Source organism: Peromyscus californicus, unplaced genomic scaffold (genome assembly GCF_007827085.1).
Source record: "Peromyscus californicus insignis strain IS unplaced genomic scaffold, ASM782708v3 Scaffold_18__1_contigs__length_77618521, whole genome shotgun sequence".
Classification (NCBI taxonomy): Eukaryota; Metazoa; Chordata; class Mammalia; order Rodentia; family Cricetidae; genus Peromyscus; species Peromyscus californicus.
In genome coordinates this window covers 17,943,786-17,970,959 of record NW_026294480.1, presented here as the reverse complement: position 1 = coordinate 17,970,959, position 27,174 = coordinate 17,943,786, and the positions used below count along the sequence as shown (strand labels likewise).

Genomic DNA, 27,174 nt, shown 5'->3' with positions numbered 1-27,174 from the left:
CTGTGCCACACACATACACTATGCCCCCCACACGCTGTGCCACACACATACACACTGTGCCCCACACACACTGTGACACACACACACACACACACACACACACACACACACACACTGTGCAACATACACACATTGTGCAATACACACACTGTGCCCACCCACCCCCACACACACACTGGGCCATATACACACACTGTCACTGTGCCACATAAACACACTGTGCCACACACACACACACACACTGTGCCACATATGTACACTGTCACTGTACCACACACACACTGTACCACACACACACACTGTGCCACACACATACACTGTACCACGCACACACACTGTGTCACAAACACACATACACTGTGCCACAAACACACACACACACACAGTGCCACAAACACACACACACTCTGCCACCCACACAAACACACTGACTGTGTAACACACACACCCACACTATGCCATACACACACACTCACACACAAACACTCATTAATATTTAAAATGAGACTGTAAGTGTATTATACAACTTTTACAAAAGTAATTAGACTTTCTACATTATTATTTCACATGACAGAGATATTTTACATTGAAAATGGAGAAACGTATGGCAATTCATAAGCCTCTCAATGAAAAAGTATTTTAGTGTGTCGAATCCTTCTGCCACAGCCCTTGCAAGGGCTAATTTTACCATCCTGGCACTTAGGTTTTACTTGTAGAAAATTGGAGGCATAGCAAAATGAGTTCTTTTAAAAGTCTAAACAAATGTAAATGTTCAGAAGAAAAAGAAGGCGGGTTTAAAATGACCAAACAACAACAAAACAAAAGCCTCTTTACTTTCATCTTCTATCCTATTGTCTAAGTATGAAACACTCCCCTGTTACATTCATAATATGCTAACTTTGGCTTTGCATTTCTATTAATATGTGTACAGGATTCCCTTCTTCACTAGCAGTGGGAGCCACTGTGAAATACCTGGATGAGACAAGGGGCGTGTGAGCACAATAAAATATTATTACCATTGTTGGACAAAAGTATGCCTTCAAATTCTCAAAAGAACTTTTTTCTTCAAGAGCATGATGTGTTCTTGATATTTTCTGTTGATTCTGTCTCTCTCTCTCTCTCTCTCTCTCTCTCTCTCTCTCTCTCTCTCTCTCTCTCTCTCTCAGCTTGAGGCAGTGGAGGAATGGAATTTCAGAATTTTGGGGATACAGAAGACAGCTTCATGCTAGCTTTATTCAGGAGATGCAGGTTATAAAGAACACAGTGACTTTGACTTTCCCTAATGAATAACTAGTAACATGAAGTTTTTAGAGAAAACCTGTACTTTAGAAATTAGAGAACATTGACACACATGTCTTCATACTATTTGACTTCATTCCATATATTGATTAAGGACATGTAGTTGGAAATGTGTTCAGTGTGCTTAAGAAATAAAGCCAAAACTGTGTATCATCCTTTGTAGCCAAATACATTCCAAACACAAACGACCTTTTAATAGGATAAAAGTAGTAAATGGGCATAAGACGTAGAATCATTTAAGAGAACAATGATAAATTTACTATTAAAACCAATTCCCTGATGACTTATTCCATCTATTATACACACACATATAACAACCTGGATATACTCTTCACAATATAGAACAACACTATATTAGCCTAAGGTTCTTGTAGTATTTAGGAAGAAATTGTGCATATGTGTATATGGATACACACAAACATATACATATATATATGTAAGTATATGCATATATGTGTGATATATAAAAACATGCACATGCATATATACACGTGCATGTTTGTGTATAAATAAATAGATGATAAATAGATAGATAGATATAGATAGATGATAAATAGGTGGATGATAGATATAAATAGAGAGATAATAAATAGGTAGATGAGAGATAGAAATATATACAGAGATATAGATAAATAGATGATAGATGATGATAGATGATAGATAGATAAATAGATAGATAGATGATAGATAGATAGATAGATAGATAGATAGATAGATAGATAGATAGACAGATACACATTCTTACACTGAAGGGTTGAGAGAGTTACTTATCTGCCTACCAAAATACATTGACATCACCCAATCCTCCTGAATATGACATTATCTGGAGATAAGAGTTTCATAGACATAACCAAAATAAAATGGAGTATCAAGATTGGTTCTATTCCAACCAATGTGGGTATTTTGTTTTAAACAAAAGTCAGAACAAAACAGACTCAGCAGGGAGATGTTGCTGTTTCTTAGAGAGAAGTGGAGCCATGGAATGCCTGAGGCCTTGAGAAACTGGAGAAAGCCATGGAACTGACTCTTTGTAATTGCTCACAGAAGAAATTAGTACTGGCAACATCTGTATTTCAGATTCTAGTCACCAGGAGTATGAGACAATACATTTCTATTGTTTTAACTAATGAGTTTCTCAACCTTCCATGTGGAAGTGCTAACAAATTGGTATATACCCCACTGGTAATTGCGAATTACAATAGCAGCCAGTCACATAAAAAAATATAAGTGACTTAGGTGGTATTGGGGGCACAAGCCTGTGATGCAAGCCATTGCTGTCATGAAGCTGGGTAATTTCTATGAGCTCAAGGCTAGCCAGATCGACATAGAGAATCACAGGCAAGAGGGCCTTACACAGCAAGATCGTGTCTCAAAATAAACACACAAAAGGCACCCAACCAATGCTAACATTGAAGCTCATTGCTTTATTTTTTTTAAATTTATTTAAGTTTAAATGATAAATGTCCATCTTGTGTTATACCCAGTGCAGTATAGGTGTGGTAGCTATTTACTATGGGGGGTTTCATAATAGATTGTATCACTGCTCAATATTTAATGCTTTAGATTTGCTATCACATTTTCTCCTAACTTTCCATTATGAATTCAACAAAACTACAGCCTCATTAGGGAGTGCTTCTCAGTTGATTCAGCTTCAATGACTGCTACTCTTACAAGTGCACCATTGATTTTACTTCTAATTCATACTGATGCAAAGAGCAGTACCTTGACAAATTCATGTCTTTTGTCAAAAACCTGAGTTGAAATGTAGAAGTGGCTTCCTTTAATTATGCAGTATCATTATTTTATACACTTCTATGTCATTGATGTTTACGTTTAAAAACATTCACTACATGGTAACATTCTATGAGCTAAATAGGAAATACAATTTTCTGCATATAGTTGAGAAATAGACACACTATGCAAAGCCTGGTGTCTTCTAAAAAATAAAATCTTCAATTTAGAACAATTTTGAAAACACAGAATTACATGGATTTCATGAGAAGATATATTAATCTGGAAAGCAGTCTAGCACTTGGATTTTATTAGCTGTTTAGTAAAGCAATAAATGATTAACTGCATAAGAAGTGGTAAAGATCCTCCTGGCAATAGAGAGGGAATACAATGCAATTTATGAAATTAAATAGAGGCTTAGCATCTGTCCAAGTCAATATTCATTTACTTGCTCACAGCAGCAAAAAGAGGGTAGTTTATTTATCATCAGAGTAAAGCTGTGTTGAAGAGCAGCTGCACAGGTGTGAAATTCATTTCTCCCATCTTTGTTTTGGGCTTTTCACTCTAAGAATGAAAGCTATATGCATCATCCTTTAGAGTTCAAAGTTAACAAATATTTCACCTGCTTGCACAATATCACAACTCCTTAGGGAGAGAGAAAGAGGAAGGAAGAAGAAAAACAGTAACAAATAAATAAATAAAAATGTGAATAAATAAGAGTGATTGTTGGATCTTCTTCCAGGAGACAGGATGCTTCAAGTTCAGAGCTTAGAAGCTATCATAGATGTACGGCTTTCTGTTTTCCTTATGCTATCACCCATTTGCTGTCATTGTGTATGGAAGAAGGAGCAGGCATCTATATTCATTTGTCAAGAGGGCAAAGATCCTGTGTACCTCACAATGGGATCATTTCCGCAGAGTCCCTGATGATGTAGGTGTCTCTCAGTGTCTATTCCTCACTCTACATTATTTCCTGCTGTGCACCATAGGGCATGAGCAAAGGACATTATATGTCATCTCCTGAAGAACTTGTTTCCATAGTAGAAATTTACCACCCTCTGTGTGTGTGTGTGTGTGTGTGTGTGTGTGTGTGTGTGTGTGTGTGTGTGAAGGGAGGGAGGTGAGAAGAGAGACAGCAAGAATATGTTAAACTGGCTTCTTTTCTAATAAACCTACATTAACAGTAATAACTTTTATCTCTTAATCAGGGAAGAAGTTATAAGCATCTCACAACATAAGGAATCATTTATAATTTCTCCTTACCCTGTAGAATATGAAAAACAAAGGACAATATCATGCAGATATTTTAAAGTAATATATAGCTTACTATTTGAATACGCATATTTTGTGTAAAATTGTAATAAGTTCTCAATGGCAAGGCACAGAGAAGTCAGTGACAGGATGCCAGTAAAACTGAGTAGAGGCTAATATAATCACTTCTGGGATTGACATTTAAAGTTAAATTTGGCACATCAAGAGTTCACTCTAGAGAAAATTCAAATTGTAAGAAAAAGGGTGTTGTGAGTCTTGTTTGATCTCCAAACTGTCTGGCATCATTAAAGAGGGAATATTCGGTGATTACTCAGGGATTTCTCCTCTTTAAAAACTTTTCTTCCTCTTCTGCCACTGTTTAATACTCGCAAATTATCATCTGATGTCTACATCTAGTCCTGAATATATCTTTCACCATCCTTCCAATAAATCATATGAAAGAATACTCTGCACTTAGAGTTTGATATTCAGGTGATTTCTTTCAAGAACTGATTAAGAAATATATTATTTAAAGAGACAAAAGTATTTCTTGATTTCTAGAAATCTCAGTAATAGTTTTGTATCTCAAAACTGTTAGTAGAGATATTTATGTCATTTATTAAGGTAAGCTCATAGCCCTGTAAGAGCTACCTATAGCCTGAAACAATTTAAATGAGGACTTGCTGAAAAGTCCCTTCTTACATGTAGACCTTACTTACAGTCTTGATCATGTTGCTATAACTGTACTTTAATCTAAGCTTATACATCTATAGTTCCTAGCAGGTCTCTTAGTGCCTGTTATCTGACTTCTTAACATAATGTGTCAAATTTTCCTGCTGGACCATGTTCTTTATTTTCCTGATGCAGAGTTTGAGTTCAACTTCAAATCCTAAATTCTTTTAGACATACATTACCTCACCCAGGCAGTGTTCCATATGTAGATTCTGTGCCTTTGAGACGATGAATTAGTCAATAATTACCTATACTAAAGTTTGTATGTATTATAAAACATGTCTATTATGATTCAAATTCTTTACTTCCTGTTCTCTCCACATTACTTCTTCTACATAGTGTCAGACAGAATATAGACTGATTCTTTGTTTTTCTGGGTTGGTTGATCGGTTTAGATGAACTCTCACCCATTCATCAGTAAGTTCTTAAAATGCTTCTAAAATGTCATCTGTCCATTCACACTCAAGAAAAGTCTTCAACATTTAAGTAATTACTTGCTAAATGAAATTTGTTCAAAATCAATTTTTCTTGAATATTAGCATTAGTGGTCCATAAATCTTATAATGGATAGATATTGATGTATAATATTATAGTCTCTTAAAGATGATCAAATAATGCAATGATGATGTGACTTAATTTTATTCTCATAACTTATTTATTTATTTATCTTTTGGTTCCTGAGAAGTGGTAATATGCTTGATGCTGAATTTCACATTTTCCTCAATATGTTCTCTTTCTTGTTCATAAGAAAAGACAGTAGCAGTGATTTTCATTTCAGTAGAACCTCAGGCACTTGGCATTGTTTTGCTTCCTGAACAACTGTGGATGGAAGCTAGGAGCAGTAGCCTTCATGACTTACAGTCACGACATCATCAGTGTGTGCAAACATCTTAGTTTTATTTATAAGAAGCAACAGATGTTGACTTACTGTCTGTGTCAGTCGGCGTCCACTGATGTGGTAGGTACCTGAATAAAATAAGCGGAAACATTCACTTTGACTCACAGTTGTTGTTTGCTTTTTTACTTTTTTATTTTAAACAGGGGTTAAATCGTTCTATATTGTTGGCTAGAAGTGCTCTATGTGGGCTAACATGCCAAGAAATTCATTCCTCTAGGGAAAAAAGAAAACAACAACAAAAAAAAAAACAGGTGATTTTATACCTATTTCTTAGAATATAGATGGAAGAAATTTTTTCTCTGTCACATAGGAATGACTCACCTACAAACGTAACTTGGACTACAAATTGTGTTTTGTTTTCAGTAACTTTTTAACTCTCATTCAAGTTCAGATTTTTCAGATAGGTATGAAGCCGCTAGATGGTGGCTGCACAATTTTTTTCTTTTTTTTTTTATTATTAAGACATTTTCTATTCATTTTACATACTAACCACAGATTCCCCTTTCCTCCTTCCTCCAGCCCCCAGCATTCCTCCCCAACCCATCCTCCATTCCCACCTCCTCCAAGGCAAAGCCTCTCAGGGGGAGTCAGCAGAACCTGGAACATTCAGTTGAGGCAGGTTCAAGCCCCTCCCCCTACACCAGGGCTATGTAAAGTGTCCCAACATAGGCACTGGACTCCATAAACCTGCTCATGCATCAGGGATGGACCCTGATCCCAGGTAGCAAATCAAGCTAAACAACTGTCTGGCCTATGCAGAGAGCCTAGTCCAGTCCCATGGAGGCTCCACAGCTATTGGTCCACAGTTTATGAGTTCCCCCACTAGTTTGGTTTGGCTGTCTCTGTAAGTTTCCCTATCATGATCTTGATGCCCCTTGCTCCTAGAAAAGAGAACAAGTAGAGGAGTCATGATAAAGTCATTGAAGAAAAAAATATAATTCCAGTTGAAGGAACTGTAATTCACTCGCAGGTTTAAATGTTCCAGTCCCTTATGGCATGTGGGAGCAGAAAAGTTCCCTTCATAAAGCTTGTGATACAGAACGAGGGCTGTCTGCCCAAGCAAGCTTCTTCCTTGCATCATCTTTTATTCTAGCCTGTAGCAACTTTCTCTGGGTACAGGCCAGGGAACTCCAACAGGTATGATTTAATACTCTTCTACACAATTTAGTCCTATCAAACTGAAGTAAAAGTTAACTACATCCACTATCCACTTCTGTTCTTAAAACAGAAGAGTTACGGTTTGGGTACCACAAACATCTTGCAGAGTTTCCCTCTAGTGTGGGTTGAACCTAGCCCAATAGAGTTCTGTGTATTCTTAGATCTTTAATTTAACCCAAGTGAAAATTTAATGTGAAAAATGTAGAGAAAACTTTCCATAAATATACAAGTTAAATTCCTCAAACAATATTTTCTATCAGTTACACTCTTGAATTATTTGATTTTCCTAGAATCCTCAGGAGTCTGTTGTTCCTATTTATATCTAAATAAAAGAGGATCCAGAGGACACAATTTACAACATTAAATCACATTTTTATATTTTATTTTAAGGGAAAATATCATGAAAGGAAACTAATTTTATGGTTGACATCTTAATAATTTCAGGATTGTAACAGTTTTCTTGCCAGGTTTTGACAAGGGGAAAATTATAGCTCCATTTCTGTTATTTTTAATAAATTCCACTTCCAGTCGCTACTATAAATTAAGAAGGCATTTACCCCAAGAAGAGGTAAAGAAAATTATTCCTTATTTGTAATTTTAAGTTTCTGAAAAATACTTCCAAGAATACTTATTTAACATAGACCACAAATCAGTAATATTTGTATTCTTCATCTTTGAATAATTGCCTAATGATGAACAGTATTAAAGTGCTACAAATAATCTAGAATTGAGGTTCAAACCTATCTTAACAAATTCTACCTTAAGGGGGAAGTATTTTCCAGTGTAATTTATAGGAAGTCAGTCCTTTATCAAGAAAGTGCAATGTTGGTGTCTCTCTGGGCTCTGGAGACACAGTTAGAGAAAGTGTTTTTGTCAGTGTGTGTTTCTTACACTGCCTCCACAGTTCTGATATATGATGTCTGCTTTTCAACTCCTGCTTCTGCTAAAAGCGATGTTTGCCTCCCTAGATCACACCAGACTGCAGAATCTTAAAGCCATTCTGGCTCTACACAGGATTAAGAATAATAGACAAGCATACATTTTTAAAGAGTTCATGTGAGATATGGCACGTGGGATAAAGCATACCTTTGGCAAAAACCTTTATAAAAATTATGTCTCCTTTAAGGTTCCATAAGACTCTTGACAGTTCAGAATAGGCCTACTATTACTTTTATCACAATACCTTTGGTCATGGGGCAAGTATACTCATGTTAATGGTGTGATAGCTTTGCCTTATGTTAGGTTATGTTTTATACAGCCAGAAGTTGTTTCCAATTCTTCTAAAAACAAAACAAAACAAAGATAAACAACCCCCCAAAAGACAAAAACAGACTCCCTCCATACCCTTGCATTCTTTGCTGTGATATAGTGTTTTAAAAGCCCCATGTTAGACATATGTGACCAGAGACTGCAATCTGCTGGGACTGTCATCATACGCTGAAAAGATTGGTTCATCTGCCACCTGAAGCTGTGCAAACAAAAAATTCAGATGGAGATTACGATCATAAGGCAGCAAGATCAGCTCAGAATACACTTGTACATACATTCTAACTGAATGAAAATTTAAAACAACTGCATATAACTGTTAACAGCTCTTCAGATAGAAGAAACTTGTGTACTATATTTCTAGAATGCAAACGCCACTTGACAGTTACCTAGCACGAAGCAGTGGCATGATTTCTTTTAAGGCCTAACACAAAAGTGTCTTCCTCCCAAGCATGTCTTTCTATTAATTATTTAATTAACCCATTTATTTATTTTTAATGATTCCACATCTGGAGGTCATCCTTAAGTTCTTCAGCTGTCAGGGAGATCAGGCAGCCTGTGAACTCACATCTCTGACCCCAGAACTGCATTCCCATTTCAGGTGAGCTGCCAAGAAGCCAGGCACAGCTGGAAGTGACCTTCCTTTCTCTGTGCCACACTTACTCCCTGGCTTAGCACTCCTTTGACGCCTTGCTGGGCTGATTAGCTGAGCTGTTAGGAGACCTTTGAGAATTGGCAGCCATTTTCCAATCATGGGAGTGCGCCACTACTGTCAAATAGTGATTATTTTTCTGCTACTTCCTAGAATTAAGCATACTCCTCACATCCCAAGGGTGAAAGGTGGGAACACAAGATCTCTTTCCTTCAAAGTGTGTATATTAATCTGATGGCTGGAATGTCTCGGTTTCATAGAAAAGCAAAGAGAGCCCAGGAAAACTTAAGGTGTGCAATGCTGAAATGCCTGTTCCATTCTGTGGAAATAATTTGGTTAGGCTTTTAAGCAAATACTGTCTGTTTTGCTAGGAGTTTAAGCTCTTCGTTATTTAAACAGCATTCTCATTAATTATCAATTAAGCAATACATTTAAGGGTGTGAAACCTAGGGTTCCTCTTCCTCCATAAATCCTGCTTATGGTCCTCTCTTTGATCCGGGGTACAGTTTTAACTCTGTATTACACCATTTCTTCCATGAAGTGTGTGTATTACCAACTATTTGCAGACATTGAATAAGAAGCACTGTGTAGAACAGTATATTTTCAAAGGTTAGCAATAATCTCTCAATAAGTAATTTATCCAAACTTAGTGGACACTTACCAGAACCAGTAATATTGTATCTGGACACTAAGTCCTATAATCTCATGACCTCAGTTTCCATATACTCCCAAAGACAATGAAAAATAAGCTTAATTATATTCTAGCCAAATGCATGAGATGTCTGACGTTATCCCCATAGCGCCCATGACCATCTTTTAATTTTCGGAATTAGAGAGAAGAATTAGAAGCTGAGAGACAAATGATAGATACAGACACAGTTTATATTCAGTTTTTATTCACAGTTCATTCTGGGCTGAGGAAATGTGGTTTAAATGATGACGACAGGAACTTTGAAGAAGAGAGAGAGTTTGTAGTATATAACATCCACAATCATGTAGGGACTGGAGAGTTTGTTAAAACTTTAGATTTCAGTCCTTTGGTGGAAATAAAGTGGATGTTTTTAAGTACTTCTTTGTTTTGTGAAAGGTGTTCATGTAGCCTACTTTGGGCTTGAACCCACCAAGCAATTAAGAATGATGTTGAACTCCTGATCGCCCTGCCTCCACCTACCATGCATGGGAATTATGTGTGGGCCACATGGAAGTCTCTTCAAGATCTGGAGGATAAACATACTACTTTTCACATAGAGAAGGAAATAGGTGTCTTTTTTTTTTTCAAATATTTCTTCCTTAGCCAAGGCATCTACACAGGATCACTATTAGAATGCTGGAGATTTTGGAGAAGAAAATTGAGAAAACAGATATAACTTCTACTTCAGAGCTTCTCTTCTTCAAATAGTATGCCCCAAAGATTGAGCAGAGTTAATCATATGAATGTTCCTTTGATAGTAGTAGATAGATAGAATTCAAACACAACTAAAGTGTTTGAATTCAAGGTCATGGTGGTCCATATAGGCTGTTAACTTCATAATTGTGAACTGTAATGTGATATGAGGTAAGCGCTGCATTCTGAAAAAAGTTATAGTCAAGTAGTAGATTCACTGAAAGATGTAAGATTGTGTGTTGGTCTGTCAACCTATACATTATCACTAGCAAGGATCATCTAAAAAGCAAATCAGCTAGTAAGTATTCTGACAAACACAACCATCTATTTTTTTTTAATTTGAGAATTTCATCATGCATAGAATGTGTTTTCATCAAATCCTTTCCCATTCCTTCCCCTCAATTCCAATTCCTCCACAAATCACTCCTACACTTCCCCCTCTAATTTCTCTCTCTCTCTCTCTCTCTCTCTCTCTCTCTCTCTCTCTCTCTCTCTCTCTCTCTCTCTCTCTCCCTCCCTCCCTCCCTCCCTCCCTCCCCCCCTCTCTTGGCACTGAGTCTACTTTGTGCTGCCTAAGATCCACCAGGTGGAGCATGAGTAGCCTCCCAGTGGCTGTCTTTCTGATGAAAACTGACTCTTCTTCCCATCACTAGTCATAATCCCTCATTTAGAGGTGAGATTATATAGCGTTCTACTTTAAAATGAAAAGATAAGATAATCTGATGGATATAACTAGGTACAATCATACTGAGGGAAAGAGAAAGGGGAGGCTGCAAAAAATTGAAAAGAACAAAGCAAATTATGATGACAGGTGCATCTGATAGAGGCTGAAAGGAACAAGAGAGAGTTGGACCTAAAGTGAACAGCACTGTGCTCCACTCTGATCTTTTCTTTGGCTCTAGCTCATTTGAAACATATGACAATATTTACCATTCCTCTTCTGCTTTGAAAGGAAAAAATGCAGATCTATGAAATACTTTTCAGCTTGGTAAATTCAATTTGAAAATGTGTGAGAGAAATATGCCTTTTAGGATTGGCAAGCAAATAAAAACTAGAAGTAAATGTTCTCTGAGCTTCTAACAGATGTGACCATAGATATGATGTAGGTCATGCTAGATATTTGACTTTGGATGTTAAGAATAAAATCATTATGTAGAAGTCACATTTTCTGATTAACCTTTTTTAAGTAGTACAATCCAACAGAAAATTACATAAGCCATAAGTGTTAGCTGTGTAAACAATTTTAATATTCTAGTAATCAAACTTACCAAAATAGCAAAAGTAACCAAAAGATATATTTATCTACATAATGGTCACATAATATTAACATGTAATAAACATACAATTTTGTAGTCTTACTACACATCCTATTTCTTGTACAAAGTAATTAAAACTATATAAGCTAAAATGGGTTCACATTTTGATAACTGCTTCCTAAATTTCAAACAAATAGCCTAATTATTGCCACTGGTTGCCATATTGGATTGGATAATGTAAGTATAAGTTAGCACTATATAAATATTATGTTGTCTAGAATTGAAAGAGGTTATAAAATAATTTTGAATTTGTCAGACCAAAAAGTCAGAATCATAAAGAAATTACAGAAAAATGATATATCCTGCCTCAATTTCTGCTGACAGAAGTGCTGATAAAGAATAGACTCAGAGGAGATCTCTTATCCACTGCCTACCTCATGTCTTATCTCATTTATGGTAATATACTCCCACATCAAATGTTTAGAGCATTTCTGAATAACATTTTTTTTTAATTTATTTTAATTTATTTTGCAATACAATTCAGTTCTACATATCGGTCACGGATTCCCTTGTTCTCCCCCCTCCCGTCCCCCTCACCTTCCCCCCAATGCCCCCCCCCCCATTCCCATCTCCTCCAGGGCAAAGCCTTCCCCACAGACTGAGGTCAACCTGGTAGACTCAGTCCAGGTAGGTCTAGTCCCCTCCTCCCAGGCCAAGCCAAACAATCCTGCATAGGCCCCAGGTTTCAAACAGCCAACTCATGCAATGAGCACAAGATCTGGTCCCACTGCCTGGATGCCTCCCAAACAGATCAAGCCAATCAACTGTCTCACCCATTCGGAGGGTCTGATCCAGTGTGGACCCCTCAGCCACTGGTTCATAGTTCATGTGTTTCCATTCATTTGGCTATTTGTCCCTGTGCTTTATCCAACCTTGGTCTCAACAATTCTCGCTCATATAAACCCTCCTCATTCTCGTTGATTGGACTCCCAGAGATCCACCCAGGGCCTAGTCATGGATCTCTGCATCCAGATCCCTCAGTAGTTGGATGAGGTTTCTAGCACAACAATTAGGGTGTTTGGCCAGCCCATCACCAGAATAGGTCAGTTCGGGCTGTCTCTCAACCATTGCCGGCAGTCTGTTGTGGGGGTATCTTTGTGGATTTCTGTGGGTCTCTCTAGCACTTTGCTTCTTCCTATTCTCATGTGGTCTTCATTTACCATGGTCTCCTATTCCTTGTTCTCCCTCTCTGTTGTTGATCCAGCTGGGATCTCCCGCTCCCCCAAGCTCTCTTTCCCTCGACCCTCACCTTTCACTACCCCCACTCATGTCCAGGCTGTTCATGTAGATCTCATTCCATTTCTCTGTCATTGGGTGATCCCTGTGTCTTTCTTGGGGTCCCGTTTTCCAGGTAGCCTCCCTGGTGATGTGAGTAGCAGACAAGTCATCCTTGTTCCACATCTAGTATCCTGCTATGAGTGAGTACATACCATGTTTGTCTTTCTGAGTCTGGGTTACCTCACTCAGGATGATTTTTTCTAGATCCATCCATTTGTCTGCAAACCTCATGATGCCATTGTTTTTTTCTGCTGAGTAGTATTCCATTGTGTATATGTACCACATTTTGTTTATCCATTCTTCAGTTGAAGGGCATCTGGGTTGTTTCCATGTTCTGGCTATTACAAACAATGCTGATATGAACATAGCTGAACAAGTGCTCTTATGGTGTGGTTGAGCATTTCTTGGGTATATGCCCAAGAGTGGTATAGCTGGATCTTGGGGGAGATGGATTCCCAATTTTCTAAGAAAGCGCCATATTGATTTCCAAAGTGGTTGTACAAGCTTGCATTCCCACCAGCAGTGGAGGAGAGTTCCCCTAGCTCCACATCCTCTCCAGCATAAGGTGTCTTCAGTGTTTTTGATCTTAGCCATTCTGACAGGCGTAAGGTGGTATCTCAGAGTTGTTTTGATTTGCATTTCCCTGATGATTAGGGATGATGAGCAATTCCTTAAATGTCTTTCGGCCATTTGAGTTTCCTCTGTTGAGAATTCTCTGTTTAGTTCTATAGCCCATTTCTTAATTGGACTGTTGGGCATTTTGATGTCTAATATCTTGAGTTCCTTATATATTCTGGATATCAGTCCTCTGTCAGATGTGGGGTTGGTGAAGATCTTTTCCCATTCTGTAGGCTGTCGCTTTGCCTTGTTGACCGTATCCTTTGCTCTACAAAAGCTTCTCAGTTTCAAGAGGTCCCATTGATTGATTGTTTCTCTCAGAGTCTGTGCTACTGGTGTTCTATTTAGGAAGTAGTCTCCAATGCCAATGCGTTCAAGACTACTTCCTAGTTTCTCTTCTAGCAGGTTCAGAGTAGCTGGATTTATGTTGAGGTCCTTGATCCACTTGGACTTAAGTTTTGTGCACGGTGATAGATATGGATCTATTTGCAGCCTTCTACATGTTGATATCCAGTTTTGCCAGCACCATTTGTTGAAGATGCTTTCTTTTTTCCATTGTGCACTTTTGGCTTCTTTGTCAAAAATTATATGTTCATAGGTGTGCGGATTAATGTCAGGGTCTTCAATTCGATTCCATTGGTCCAAATGTCGGTTTCTATGCCAGTACCAAGCTGTTTTTATTACTGTAGCTCTATAGTAGAGCTTGAAGTCAGGGATCGTGATGCCTCCAGAAGTTGTGTTATTGTACAGGATTCCTTTGGCTATCCTGGGTTTTTTGTTTTTCCATATGAATTTGAGTATTATTCTTTCCAGGTCTGTGAAGAATTGTGTTGGTATTTTGATGGGGATTGCATTGAATCTGTAGATTGCTTTTGGTAAGATTGCCATTTTTACTATGTTAGTCCTGCCTATCCACGAGCATGGGAGATCTTTCCATTTTCTGACATCTTCTTCAATTTCTTTTTTCAGGGACTTAAAGTTCTTGTCATATAGGTCCTTCACTTGCTTGGTTAGTGTTACCCCAAGGTATTTTATGTCATTTGTGGCTATAGTAAAGGGTGATGTATCTCTGATTTCCTTCTCCACTTCTTTGTCCATTGTATATAGGAGGGCTACTGATTTTTTTGAGTTGATCTTGTATCCTGCTATGTTGCTGAAGGTGTTTATAAGCTGTATCAGTTCCTTGGTGGAATCTTTGGGGTCACTCAAGTATACTATCATGTCATCTGCAAATAGGGAAAGCTTGACTTCTTCCTTTCCAATTTGTATCCCCTTAATCTCCTTATGTTGTCTTATTGCTCTGGCTAGAACTTCAAGTACTATATTGAATAAGTATGGGGAGAGTGGACAGCCTTGCCTCGTTCCTGATTTTAGTGGAATTGCTTTGAGTTTCTCTCCATTTAATTTGATGTTGGCTGTTGGCTTGCTGTAAATTGCCTTTATTATGTTTAGGTATGTTCCCTGTATTCCTGATCGCTCTAATACCTTTATCATGAAGGGGTGTTGGATTTTGTCAAATGCCTTTTCTGCATCCAGTGAGATGATCATATGGTTTTTTTCTTTGAGTTTGTTTATATGGTATATTATATTGACGGACTTTCGTATGTTGAACCACCCTTGCATCCCTGGAATGAATCCTACTTGATCATGGTGGATAATTGTTTTGATGTGTTCTTGGAGTCTGTTTGCCAGTATTTTATTGAGTATTTTTGCATCAATGTTCATGAGGGAGATCGGTCTGTAGTTCTCTTTCTTTGTTGTATCCTTGTTTGGTTTAGGAATTAGGGTAATTGTAGCCTCGTAGAAGGAGTTTGGTAATGTTCCTTCTGTTTCTATTGTGTGGAACAATTTAGAGAGTATTGGTATTAACTCTTCTTTGAAGATCTGGTAGAATTCTGCGCTGAAACCATCTGGTCCTGGGCTTTTTTTGGTTGGGAGACTTTTAATGACTGTTTCTATTTCGTTAGGGGTTATTGGACTATTTAAATAGTTTATCTGGTCTTGATTTAACTTAGGTATGTGGTACCTATCCAGAAAGTTATCCATTTCTTTTAGGTTTTCCAGTTTTGTCGAATAGAGGTTTTTGAAGTATGACCTGATGATTCTCTGGATTTCCTCAATGTCTGTTGTTATGTCCCCCTTTTCATTTCTGATTTTGTTGATTTGGATGCTCTCTCTCTGTCTTTTGGTTAGTTTGGATAAGGGCTTGTCTATCTTGTTGATTTTCTCAAAGAACCAACTCTTTGTTTCATTAATTTTTTGTATTGTTCTCTTTGTTTCTATTTTATTGATTTCAGCTCTCACTTTGATAATTTCCTGGCGTCTATTTTTCCTGGGAGACTGTGCTTCTTCTTGTTCTAGAGCTTTCAGGTATGCTGTTAAGTCTCTAGTGTGAGATTTCTCCAATTTATTTATGTGGGCATTTAGTGCTATGAATTTCCCTCTTAGTACTGCTTTCATAGTGTCCCATAAATTTGGATATGTGGTGTCTTCATTTTCATTGATCTCTAGGAAGTCTTTAATTTCTTTCTTTATTTCTTCCTTAACCCATTGGTGATTCAGTTGGGTATTATTCAGTTTCCATGAGATTGCAGGTTTTCTGTAGTTTTTGTTGTTGTTGAAATCCAACTTTAGACCATGGTGGTCTGATAGAACACAGGAGGTTATTCCAATTGTTTTGTATCTGTTTAGATTTGTTTTGTGGCCAAGTATGTGGTCAATTTTAGAGAAGGTTCCATGGGGTGCTGAGAAGAAGGTATATTCTTTTTTGTTAGGATGGAATGTTCTGTAGATATCGATTAAGTCCATTTGAGTCATGACATCAGTTAAGTCCTTTATTTCTCTGTTAAGTTTCAATTTGGGAGATCTGTCCAGTGGTGAAAGTGGGGTGTTGAGGTCTCCCACTATTAATGTGTGGGGTTTTATATGTGATTTAAGCTTTAGTAATGTTTCTTTTACATATGTGGGTGCCCTTGTGTTTGGGGCATAAATATTCAGAATTGAGACTTCATCTTGGTGGATCTTTCCTGTGATGAGTATGTAATGCCCTTCTTGATCTCTTTTGATTGATTTTAGTTTGAAGTCTATTTTGCTGGATATCAGGATGGCTACACCCGCTTGTTTCTTAAGACCGTTTGATTGGAAAGTCTTTTCCCAGCCTTTTATTTTTAGGTAGTGTCTATCTTTGAATTTGAGATGTGTTTCTTGTATGCAGCAGAAAGATGGGTCCTGCTTTCGTATCCATTCTGTAAGCCTATGTCTTTTTATAGGTGAATTAAGTCCATTGATATTGAGGGAAATTAATGACCAGTGATTGTTCATTCCTGTTATTTTTTGGTGGTGATGTGTGGGTACTTCTATACGTTGGGGTTTACTGCTGTGGCTTTATCTGTTGCCTGTGTTTTCGAGGGTGTATCTGACTTCCTTAGGTTGGAATTTTCCTTCTAGTGCTTTCTGTAGGGCTGGGTTTGTGGATAAGTATTGTTTAAATCTGGCTTTGTCATGGAATGTCTTGTTCACTCCATCTATGGTGATTGAAAGTTTTGCTGGGTATATTAGTCTAGGCTGACATCCATGGTCTCTTAGTGTCTGCATTACATCTGTCCAGGTTCTTCTGGCTTTCAAAGTCTCCATTGAGAAATCAGGTGTTATTCTGATGGGTTTGCCTTTATATGTCACTTGGCCTTTTTCCTTTGCTGCTCTTAATATTCTTTCTTTATTCTGTACGTTTAGTTGTTTAACTATTATGTGGCGAGGGGACTTTTTTTGGGGGTCTAGTCTGTTTGGTGTTCTATAAGCTTCTTGTATCTTCATAGGCATTTCCTTCTTTAAGTTGGGAAAGTTTTCTTCTATGATTTTGTTGAATATATTTTCTGTGCCCTTGAGTTGGTATTCTTCTCCTTCTTCGACCCCTATTATTCTTAGGTTTGGTCTTTTCATGGTGTCCCAAATTTCTTGGACATTTTGGTTCATGACTTTGTTGGCTTTAGTGTTTTCTTTGACTGATGAATGTATTTCTTCTACTGTATCTTCAACGCTAGAGATCCTCTCTTCCATCTCTTGCATTCTGTTGATTATACTTGCATCTGAAGTTCCCAATCGTTTTCTCAGATTTTCTATTTCCAGCATTCCCTCTGTTTGTGTCTTCTTCATTTTTTCTATTTCCCTTTTCAGGTCTTGGACTGTTTCCTTCATTTGTTTCATTGATTTTTCTTGAATTTCTCTCAGTATTTTATTGTTTTCTTCCAGGACTTTATTGATTTCTTCTAATTTGTTTGCCCTTTCCTCTAGTTGTTTACAGCGTTCTTCACATTTTTTTGTCTTTTCCTCTACACAAGCCTCTAGCTTCTTTATGATGTCATTCATAAGGCTGTTTTCTTCTGCTTCTTCCAATTTCTGATGTTCAGGTCTAGGTGTTGGAGGAGGGCTAGGGCCTGGTGATGCTGTATTGCTATTCATTTTGTTGTATATGTTTCTGCCTTGACGTCTGCCCATCTCCTTGTGCTTCGTTACTGGCCTTATCCGCACACTTGGTTCAGCCAGACCAGTGTTCCAAAAGGGAAGTCCGGAGCAAGATGGGAGCTGGGGGCCGGCCTCTAAGTCTCAGGAAGAGGCTTGGGGCTCAGGCGGATGGGCGTGGGGGCAGGGCGTGGAGACTGCAGGGCCTGCCAGGGGTCTTGGAGAAGGGGATCCTTCGCGGTGGGGCTAGCAGGGAACCTGCCCGGTGGCCAGAACCTGGGGCCAAGTTGGGCAGGTCTTCCCTGGAGTGGCTGGTGCCCAGGGATGGGGTCCCGGGCAAGGAAGGGCACTCACCAGTTTTCCAAAAGGGAAGTCCGGAGCAAGATGGGAGCTGGGGGCCAGCCTCTAAGTCTCAGGAAGAGGCTTGGGGCTCAGGGGGATGGGAGTGGGGGCAGGGCGTGGAGACTGCAGGGTCTGCCAGGGGTCTTGGAGGAGGGGATCCTTCCCGGTGGGGCTAGCAGGGAACCTGCCCGGTGGCCAGAACCTGGGGCCAAGTTGGGCAGGTCTTCCCTGGAGTGGCTGGTGCCCAGGGATGGGGTCTGGGGCAAGGAAGGGTACTCACCAGTTTTCCAAAAGGGAAGTCCAGAGCAAGATGGGAGCTGGGGGCCGTCTCTAAGTCTCAGGAAGAGGCTTGGGGCTCAGGCGGATGGGCGTGGGGGCAGGGCGTGGGGACTGCAGGGCCTGCCAGGGGTCTTGGAGAAGGGGATCCTTCCCGGTGGGGCTAGCAGGGAACCTGCCCGGTGGCCAGAACCTGGGGCCAAGTTGGGCAGGTCTTCCCTGGAGTGGCTGGTGCCCAGGGATGGGGTCCGGGGCAAGGAAGGGCACTCACCAGTTTTCCAAAAGGGAAGTCCGGAGCAAGATGGGAGCTGGGGGCCGGCCTCTAAGTCTCAGGAAGAGGCTTGGGGCTCAGGCGGATGGGCGTGGGGGCAGGGCGTGGAGACTGCAGGGCCTGCCAGGGGTCTTGGAGAAGGGGATCTTTCCCGGTGGGGCTAGCAGGGAACCTGCCGGGTGGCCAGAACCTGGGGCCAAGTTGGGCAGGTCTTCCCTGGAGTGGCTGGTGCCCAGGGATGGGGTCTGGGGCAAGGAAGGGTACTCACCAGTTTTCCAAAAGGGAAGTCCGCCTGAATAACATTTTTGACAGTGTGAAATGATTAATAATTGAGTAAGTTTGGGGCTGAGTTAAAGCCAACTGGCTGGCAAAATCATCTCTCTCTGTCTATACACATACACACACACATATTACTTAATATATATCCATATATTATAATTAGCATATAATGCAAAACTACCCTGGCTAAGCCAAATATTTTGTTACGAAACACAGAACTACTGCTATATTTTTACCTCTTGTCTTCAGAATGTGTTGTATGTATTTTCACGTTGATATAATTTGGTCTGTTTTATTTAATTTTCTGTTCATTTGCCTCTTCTTTCTGCCTTAGCCTAGGCAAAGGATTGTCTCTTCCTTAATACCAATGCTTATATATTGCAGTTAGGCAAATGTTATTATATTAAAATGCATAATATATTTCTTTATTTTCCTTTATTTTGATACAGTGTGTGTGTGTGTGTGTGTGTGTGTGTGCTGTATGTATGCACATGCAAAAAGCCTAGGACTTCCAATTTCATTTACATTTTCTGTGCAGGGAGCCCCTGGGATGTACCTGCCCTTTTTTCTTATGCTGAGGTTACAGGACAGAGATACCACAATAGCTTCTCTGAAGGTTTTGGTGATATAGACACAGGTCCTCCTTCCTGAGCAGTGGCCATTTTATTTACTGAGCATTTCCTATCCTTTGAAATTCTTATTATGAGAAAAATGTTTCAAGCTCCTTTCACTTGAGCACATAGCAGACCTTTTATTTAACAGGACATCATTTCTTTCTCCTCTAGCACACCATATATTGAATAAATTCTCATGCATTGTTTTTGCTGTACTTTGTTAAAAAAAATCTCTTAATGTTTGACTTTCTATTGGTCATTTGTAGCCCACTGGTTCCTGTGGCCCCGTGGTCCCACAGCAGCTCAGACCCAAGTAAACACACAGAGTCTTATATTAATTGAAACTGCTCGGCCATTAGCTCAAGCTTACTACTGACAACTTTTACACTTAAACTCAGGCTATTACTGTTAATCTATGTGTTGCCACATGTTCTGTGGCTTTACCTGTGTGCCATTACATGGTGGTCCCTGGATGGCGGCCTGGTGTCTCCTGACTCAGCCTTGCTCTTCCCAGAATTCTCCTTGTCTGCTTATCCTGTCTATACTTCCTGCCTGGCTACTGGCTAATCAGCATTTCATTAAACCAGTGTATAAAAGCATTATCCCACAGCAGTTATTTCCATTGTTATGAGATCTTCCTTTTCTATTTAATCATCTTCAAGCTCAATGGTAGAATCTTTTCAATTTTCTAACTTCAGGAGAATGATCAAAAATTATTTCTTGTCTTTTTCTTGTCCGAAGACCACTTTGGTCTATTTAACTCTGATCAGAACATATTTGTGAACAGTTGGAGACCCATTTCATTAGCATTACTTGGGATGGGAGGAGATGTGCCATTGTCTATTAAATACTAGAATGAAGAGTTGAGATGCTTAAAATGCACAGGATAGCTGTACAGAAACAATAATACCTAAGCATGATGAACTAAAAATGCTACTCTAACTCAATAATCCACCTGTACAATATTAATTTATTTCCTCTTTAGGGTGATCAAGTAGAAATGTATTCTTTTTTTGTCAATAATATATACTTTGCTTCATTGTAATTGATAATATTTAAGTATGTATAAAACTTGGGGTAGTTAATCTAAACTAACAGGTTGAAGAGGATGAGCCACTCATCAATTAATCATGTTTTGTTCAACAATAGTAGATGTAATGATAGATTCTATGAAAGTCACAATGAAGTTTTATGAACTTGATGTATGTTTATCTATTTTATAGGTTTCTTTAGATGGAATGTAATAAAGCAGAGGCCTCCAGAGCATCAATGTGTGAATTACTATCTCTTCATTAAAACGGAAATCTCAGTGGTCACAGCCACAGACATCTCAACCCTGGATCCCACGACTCTACATTAAGTACTGGAGTATTTATTACTCTACTGTGGGAGAAAGCCTTTGCCAATGCTTACAAGGAACTCTTTATGTCTGCTTCTCTGGATCCTGTTTGATGGAGGTCTCCTAACACCACTTCAGTCACAGCCACAACAGACTTTAGCCACACAACCAAAAGAAAATGTTATCCACCTTCAGGGGAGACGAACCCATTTCCAACGGGTTAAACGTGGCTGGGTATGGAATCAGTTTTTTGTGCTGGAAGAATACATGGGCTCTGAACCTCAATATGTGGGAAAGGTAATGCTGTATTTCTTTTTACAACCATTTGATAGGATGGGAGTGGGGGTATGAATTATGTATTGTGGATGGATGTTTTGCACAAGAGTTGAACAAACCAGTGACTAGACCACTGTAATTGAAATGCAACAGACTTGGTTTCTCTTCCTGAGTCTGGCCTCCATAAACCTTGCAATATCCTTTTCCCCCTTCTTGCTCCTATTTTCTAGTTCCTCTATTGTTTTGATAAAAATAGTCTATATTTTGTTTCCATTTTTGATGACAAGAATTTTAAATTCTTAGATTACATCAAAAGTATAGGGTTATTGTATTACTGCTGACAGGCAGGCTGTAATTGTTGTCCATTTCCAGACTCAAGGACAAATGGCCAAGCATAAATACTATACGTTGATCAGATAGTCCTTCATTTTGTGATGTGTCCCTATTCTTTTCCCTTTAAAATGTGACATACTACATAGAGTTTATTTCTAATATGTTGGTTTTGTCTTGCTCATGTTTCAGCAACAGTTCTCTTGAATGTATTATTTATTTATTTACTTATTTATTTATTGTATGTGTATACTTTTCTGAGTACAAATGCCATATAGTGTGGGTATGAGGTCAAAGGAAGGGTTGGGTAAGTCTACTGTCTCTGTCTACCCTGTAGGTTCTAAGGATAAAACTTCAGGTCACCGTGCTTGGCAACATACCAGTTTAGCCGGCTCTCTCTGGCTGGCACAGCACACTTATTTTTTTACCTTTTTTTTTTTTTTAGTCCAGTTACAATTTTATTAGCGTTGAAAAGAAAAACACCCAAAGGCAGACAAATGGTAAATATCAGCAGCTGTATAGGTGCATAGAAGAGAAGACTGGAGAAGAAACTAAAAATAATAATTAATTAGTTAATTAATTAACAAAGCAAACAAAGAATAAAGTAGCATGTCTTTTGAGCTGCTGACATGGATGTCTGCCACATGGCAACCATCACATGGTGAGAAGGGGGATGCAGTGAAAAGTGAGGAAGTCAGAGGTCTGAGAGCCAGCATACTTAAGTCCTTGTCAGCACTGGCAAGAAAGGGCTGAAAATGGCAAAGGAAAATTAATCTAACCTTCTGAGGAAAGTGGGAAAACTCAGCCCAAACTCATGTATCCTCAGACTGACTTATGGACACTATGCTAGTGGACAGGAATTACCCTACATGACACTTCAGCATGCCTTACGGTGAGTGTACCTTTCTTCCTACTGATGTTCTCTGTTCCTGAGGGGTAGTTGGTAGTCCTTTACTCAAGTGATTGAATAGAAGAACTGGAATATTAGGTCCTCACCTAGGCCAGAGATTCCTTCTCTTGACCACCATATTCCCTTCAATAGACCATGGTTACATCTCTAACATCTGGATAGCACTGTACACTAATTTTTACCACTTTATGTTTTAGTCCAGTTAAATTTTTGAAGAAGTAATCATTTAGGAATTTGGAGAATCTATGCAGGATACTTTTACCTAAAAAGTCTAGCAATTGCATAAATAATTTTGCTTATGTTTTGTTTGTTGCAATGTGACCGATTTCAGAATATATAGAATGTATGTTTTTATGAAAAACAACAACAAAAAACTATTCCCATCAGAAAGTAATTACTTTACTTCGATTATGTGAATTCTTTATTTTGTAAAAAATAACTGTTATTAAGATATAGTTACATTAGTTCCCCAACTCTTCATATTGCCCCTAATTCTCAACCTTTTGATCTTTTTTCTTTGATTATTTTTACTATACACACACACACACACACACACACACACAAACAAACATATGCACCCACATATACAAATACATTAATGTATTACTGCAATCTGTTGATAGAAAGACATTAACTTATTTTAAAGTAAATCTACAAACAGAAGTTGCAATAATAGCAATGAAATAACTTGGAACTAAGTGTATAAATAATCATATTTGATCATTATTTATGGTAAGCATTCTGAAAACTCATAAACTGAGTAGAATATAAAAGATAGACAAAACAAGCAGAAAGACGTTGAAGTCCAAAGAGTCACAATCAAAACTGGTTACTCTCAGTGCTTACAATAATGCAGTAATGACAAGAAAACTCTCAGATACTTTGGAGGTTGTACCTACAGAATGCCTAAGTCTCTGAGGGTAGTGCACAAAGCTTATGTTTATATGACCCCTCAATCTTATCATATAAGCCTAACAGTTAATAAAAATATTTTAGGTTATGATTATTTCATGTAGTTTTTTTTTACAATTGTGTTATTTATTTATTTATTTGATAGAATTAGAAATTCAGGGTAATGACAGGAGAATATGGCTTTCAAACCCTGCTCCACAAACATCCATTATTTGAGCTCTGCTTCTGCCTTCTGACATCACCTGAAATTTCTTATCAAAAGAATGAAGAAGCCATCATATTCTTCATTTTTGACTGAGACAGATGCATAGACTTCAGTTACCAGAACTGGATAAAAGTAAAAATTGGTAGAAAATTTTGTGAAGATTTTTTTTTTGCATTTTCCTTGGTAGAGTATCATTCTACTCCCAACCAATAAAAATGAAATGTGTATAGGGATTTGGTTTTGAAAACTATTTTTTGAGATTTTAGAATTTCATCTTTGGAATTTTAATTACAGTATGGAAATCATCTAGTTGATGGAAGGATAAATTACTTATAAATTGGATTAATGAGGATTATGTCTAATTTCTAATCTATTGCATCTAATTATCACCATTTTCTATAGGTATGTGACTTCACATTGTAATAGGTGCTAAGAATACATGGTTCTCATACCAAGATTCGCTTGTAATGTAATGAAACATCAGTTGCCAAGATTTCTTTTTTTTTTTTCCCAAGAAAACTAATTAAAGTTTAATTAACTCTATGTTGATGCTTTTGGTTTTGGGAATAGAATTATGACAGCAGAGATTAATTTAAGACATTGTATGCATATGTGTAAACAAACATAAAATATTTACATTCCTTCTCTTTCTAGCAAAGGCTTTGAGACTGCTTTTAGAAAGGTTAATTAGTATGAACAATACAGGATTCAGGAATAAGAAAAATGGAAAGTTGAACAATACCAAGTACAGTGTTTTGCTGGCTGCTTCAACAAGCCTCAAATTTGAGATTCTGTTTCTCTTTAGAAACAACATAAAATAAAAAACATAATTATCAGACTTCTTCCATTGAAAACTGCATTTGGGGGAGATACTGAGTTTAATACAGTTTTACCCTAAAATGGCCTCACACTATTTAGTCAAGTGATTTTCTGGCATGGCTTACATGCCATAAATATTGCTGTTGACAACTTTAGAAGATACTGAGGTTGGCACCTATTTAAGGGAAATCATATTATGGTATTGCTTATGACTAATATTAGCTTATTTCTATTCAAATAAGATGGACGAATATCCAATGATAATGGCAGTCCTTTCCTCAAAAATAACTTTTTAATTTAGTAAAATACCCAGGATATGTAAAATATTATTTTCTGTAATATAATATAGGTATCTGTTTTTTCTGTAAAATATGTTTTAGGACTTTATCAGTTAAAGCACAAGCAACAAGAAAGGAAAATAATAAGAATAAGAACTTTGAATAAATGCACATTAACACATAATTACTTGGATTTGGACAGTAAAAGGAACTGGATGCCTATTAAACTGTTTTGACATAGCCTGGGCATATTCTCCAAGAAAATACTCACCATTTAATCTCAAAGAAATTATTGATTTCTCATTTTAACAATTGGGATGGACTGCAGCTGACAGTATTTCTTCAATTTGTGTTTTCTAAAAGAAATATATAAAATTGAATCACATGTAGACTCTGCTTTCAAATGTATCATTTTTTCCAACTTATTTTTAATGCAGAATGCATTATAACCTGAGACAGTACTAAGTCTTGTGTGGGTTAAATGGAAATATGAAGGTCCCCAGGTTGCAATTATAATAGGTAAAATTTATTAAATGCTTCCTTTGGGCACTGTTTTAATTGCTTTCCATAGATAAACTTGCATAACCTTCAAAATAGAATTATGAAGGATTTTTATTAGTATCTGCATTTTAAACATAAGGAAACCAAGATACTAAAAATTAGGTGATATGCTAAAGCTCGTGTTTTAATTCAAATAATCATGTTTCATTGTACTAGAATTTTTTTTCTCAAGTGACAAAATTTAATAATTTTTTGTAAGTAGTACAATAGACATATCCTTAGGGATTGTGTTGACACAGGAAAGGATGTGATTATATGCAGAACATTGAGAAATTCAGGAAAGGATACACAGATATGAAAGAATCTGAGCTCAGTCTTGAAAGATGATATTTTTTCTTGCAAATGTAGAATGAAATGTGTATTTATAAACCTTGAGTTTTCAAAGAACACTTTGATTTTAGGAAGCCACTAAAGTACACACTAAAATAAAAACCCAATTTTTTAAAGTATGGAATTGCAGAAATATAAAATGGTTCAAGTTTGATGCACAGGTGATCAGTGTTGTTCCCAAAAGGGTCATGTTTAGAGAATTAGCATAGATAGAATTTCATGTAAAGTGAAGACTTAACAAAGTCATGCATGTGCCTAATATGACAAAACGATCTTCCATACAAGAACAGACACATTAGCCATTTCCCCAGAAGACTGTGTAAAATACTTGGGTAAAATGAACATTGTCCCATAACTGACAACAAATGCTGATGAGGATATAGAGAAAAGTGAATTCGTCTTCACTGTTGGGAATATTGCAAATGGGTGAAGTCAATGTGGGTATCAGTGAGAAGAGTTCTCCATAAGCAAAAAGTGGAACTATCATATTACCCAGCTATCATACTTCTCGGCATATGTCCCAAAGATCCAATACCATACTACAAAGGGACTTTTCAGCCATATTGATTGCCACTTTATTCAGAATAGTTTCCATTGAAACAACCTTCAACTGATAAATGAATAGTGAAAATGTGGTATATATTCACAATGGAATTATATTTAAATGTAACAAAAAAGGAAATTTCTATATAGAATGACCTGGAAAATATTATACAGGGTGAGGTGACCCAGACCCAGACATAAACACAAACATGGCATGTTCTTTCTAACTTGTCCTGCATAGGTCTAAATCTTTAGATGGAAGTGTGTATGACCTGGAGTAATCACAAAATATGGGCAAGTAAACATGAAGTATATGGGGTGGGGGTGGGGGCAGAAGGATCTCCAGAGAGGAGGAGGAGTAGGTCACACATACTGAGAATGAAGAAAGAGCAGAAACAACAGAAGACAGGACATTAAAAGAAGAGAAAGGATAACATAAAAGAAAAGGAGAGATAAATTAAGGTTTCAAAAAAGCAATAGGGGAACCTCTCATATTTATTAAAATAGTTATATTGCATACATAATTATATGAGCATACACATATAAACATATTTAATAAAATTATGAAACATGGCATCTAGCACTTTCTTCAAGAGCCATGTTTCATAATTCTATTAAAATATATCCATGTGTATGCACATATAATTTATTGTATTAGTTTCAGAAGATGCCAAGGGAGGAAAACACTTAATAGTTCTACCAAGATATAAAACCTATGGACTACAACAATGACCCCAAAATATCTGTAATGGTGCCCTCAAGAAACTTTTAACTCAAGTACAACCAGCATCTGTTTTCTTGGTCTTTAGACTCTCTCAATAGGAGGAAATTCACTGCCAGTGTTTTAA

At 37.7% G+C, this 27,174-nt stretch overlaps 1 protein-coding gene across 5 annotated transcripts in view; it reads left to right on the top strand.

The window, feature by feature from the left end:
• Positions 1–27,174, top strand: part of Cdh12 (cadherin 12) — a 988,903-nt gene that overhangs the window by 688,779 nt on the left and 272,950 nt on the right. For all 5 annotated transcript variants that reach the window (XM_052743072.1, XM_052743068.1, XM_052743069.1 and 2 more), the window contains one exon: positions 21,047–21,459. In XM_052743072.1, the coding sequence (XP_052599032.1) occupies positions 21,229–21,459 (231 nt within the window). In that variant the 5' untranslated portion in view covers positions 21,047–21,228. The remainder of the gene's footprint in view (positions 1–21,046; positions 21,460–27,174) is intronic.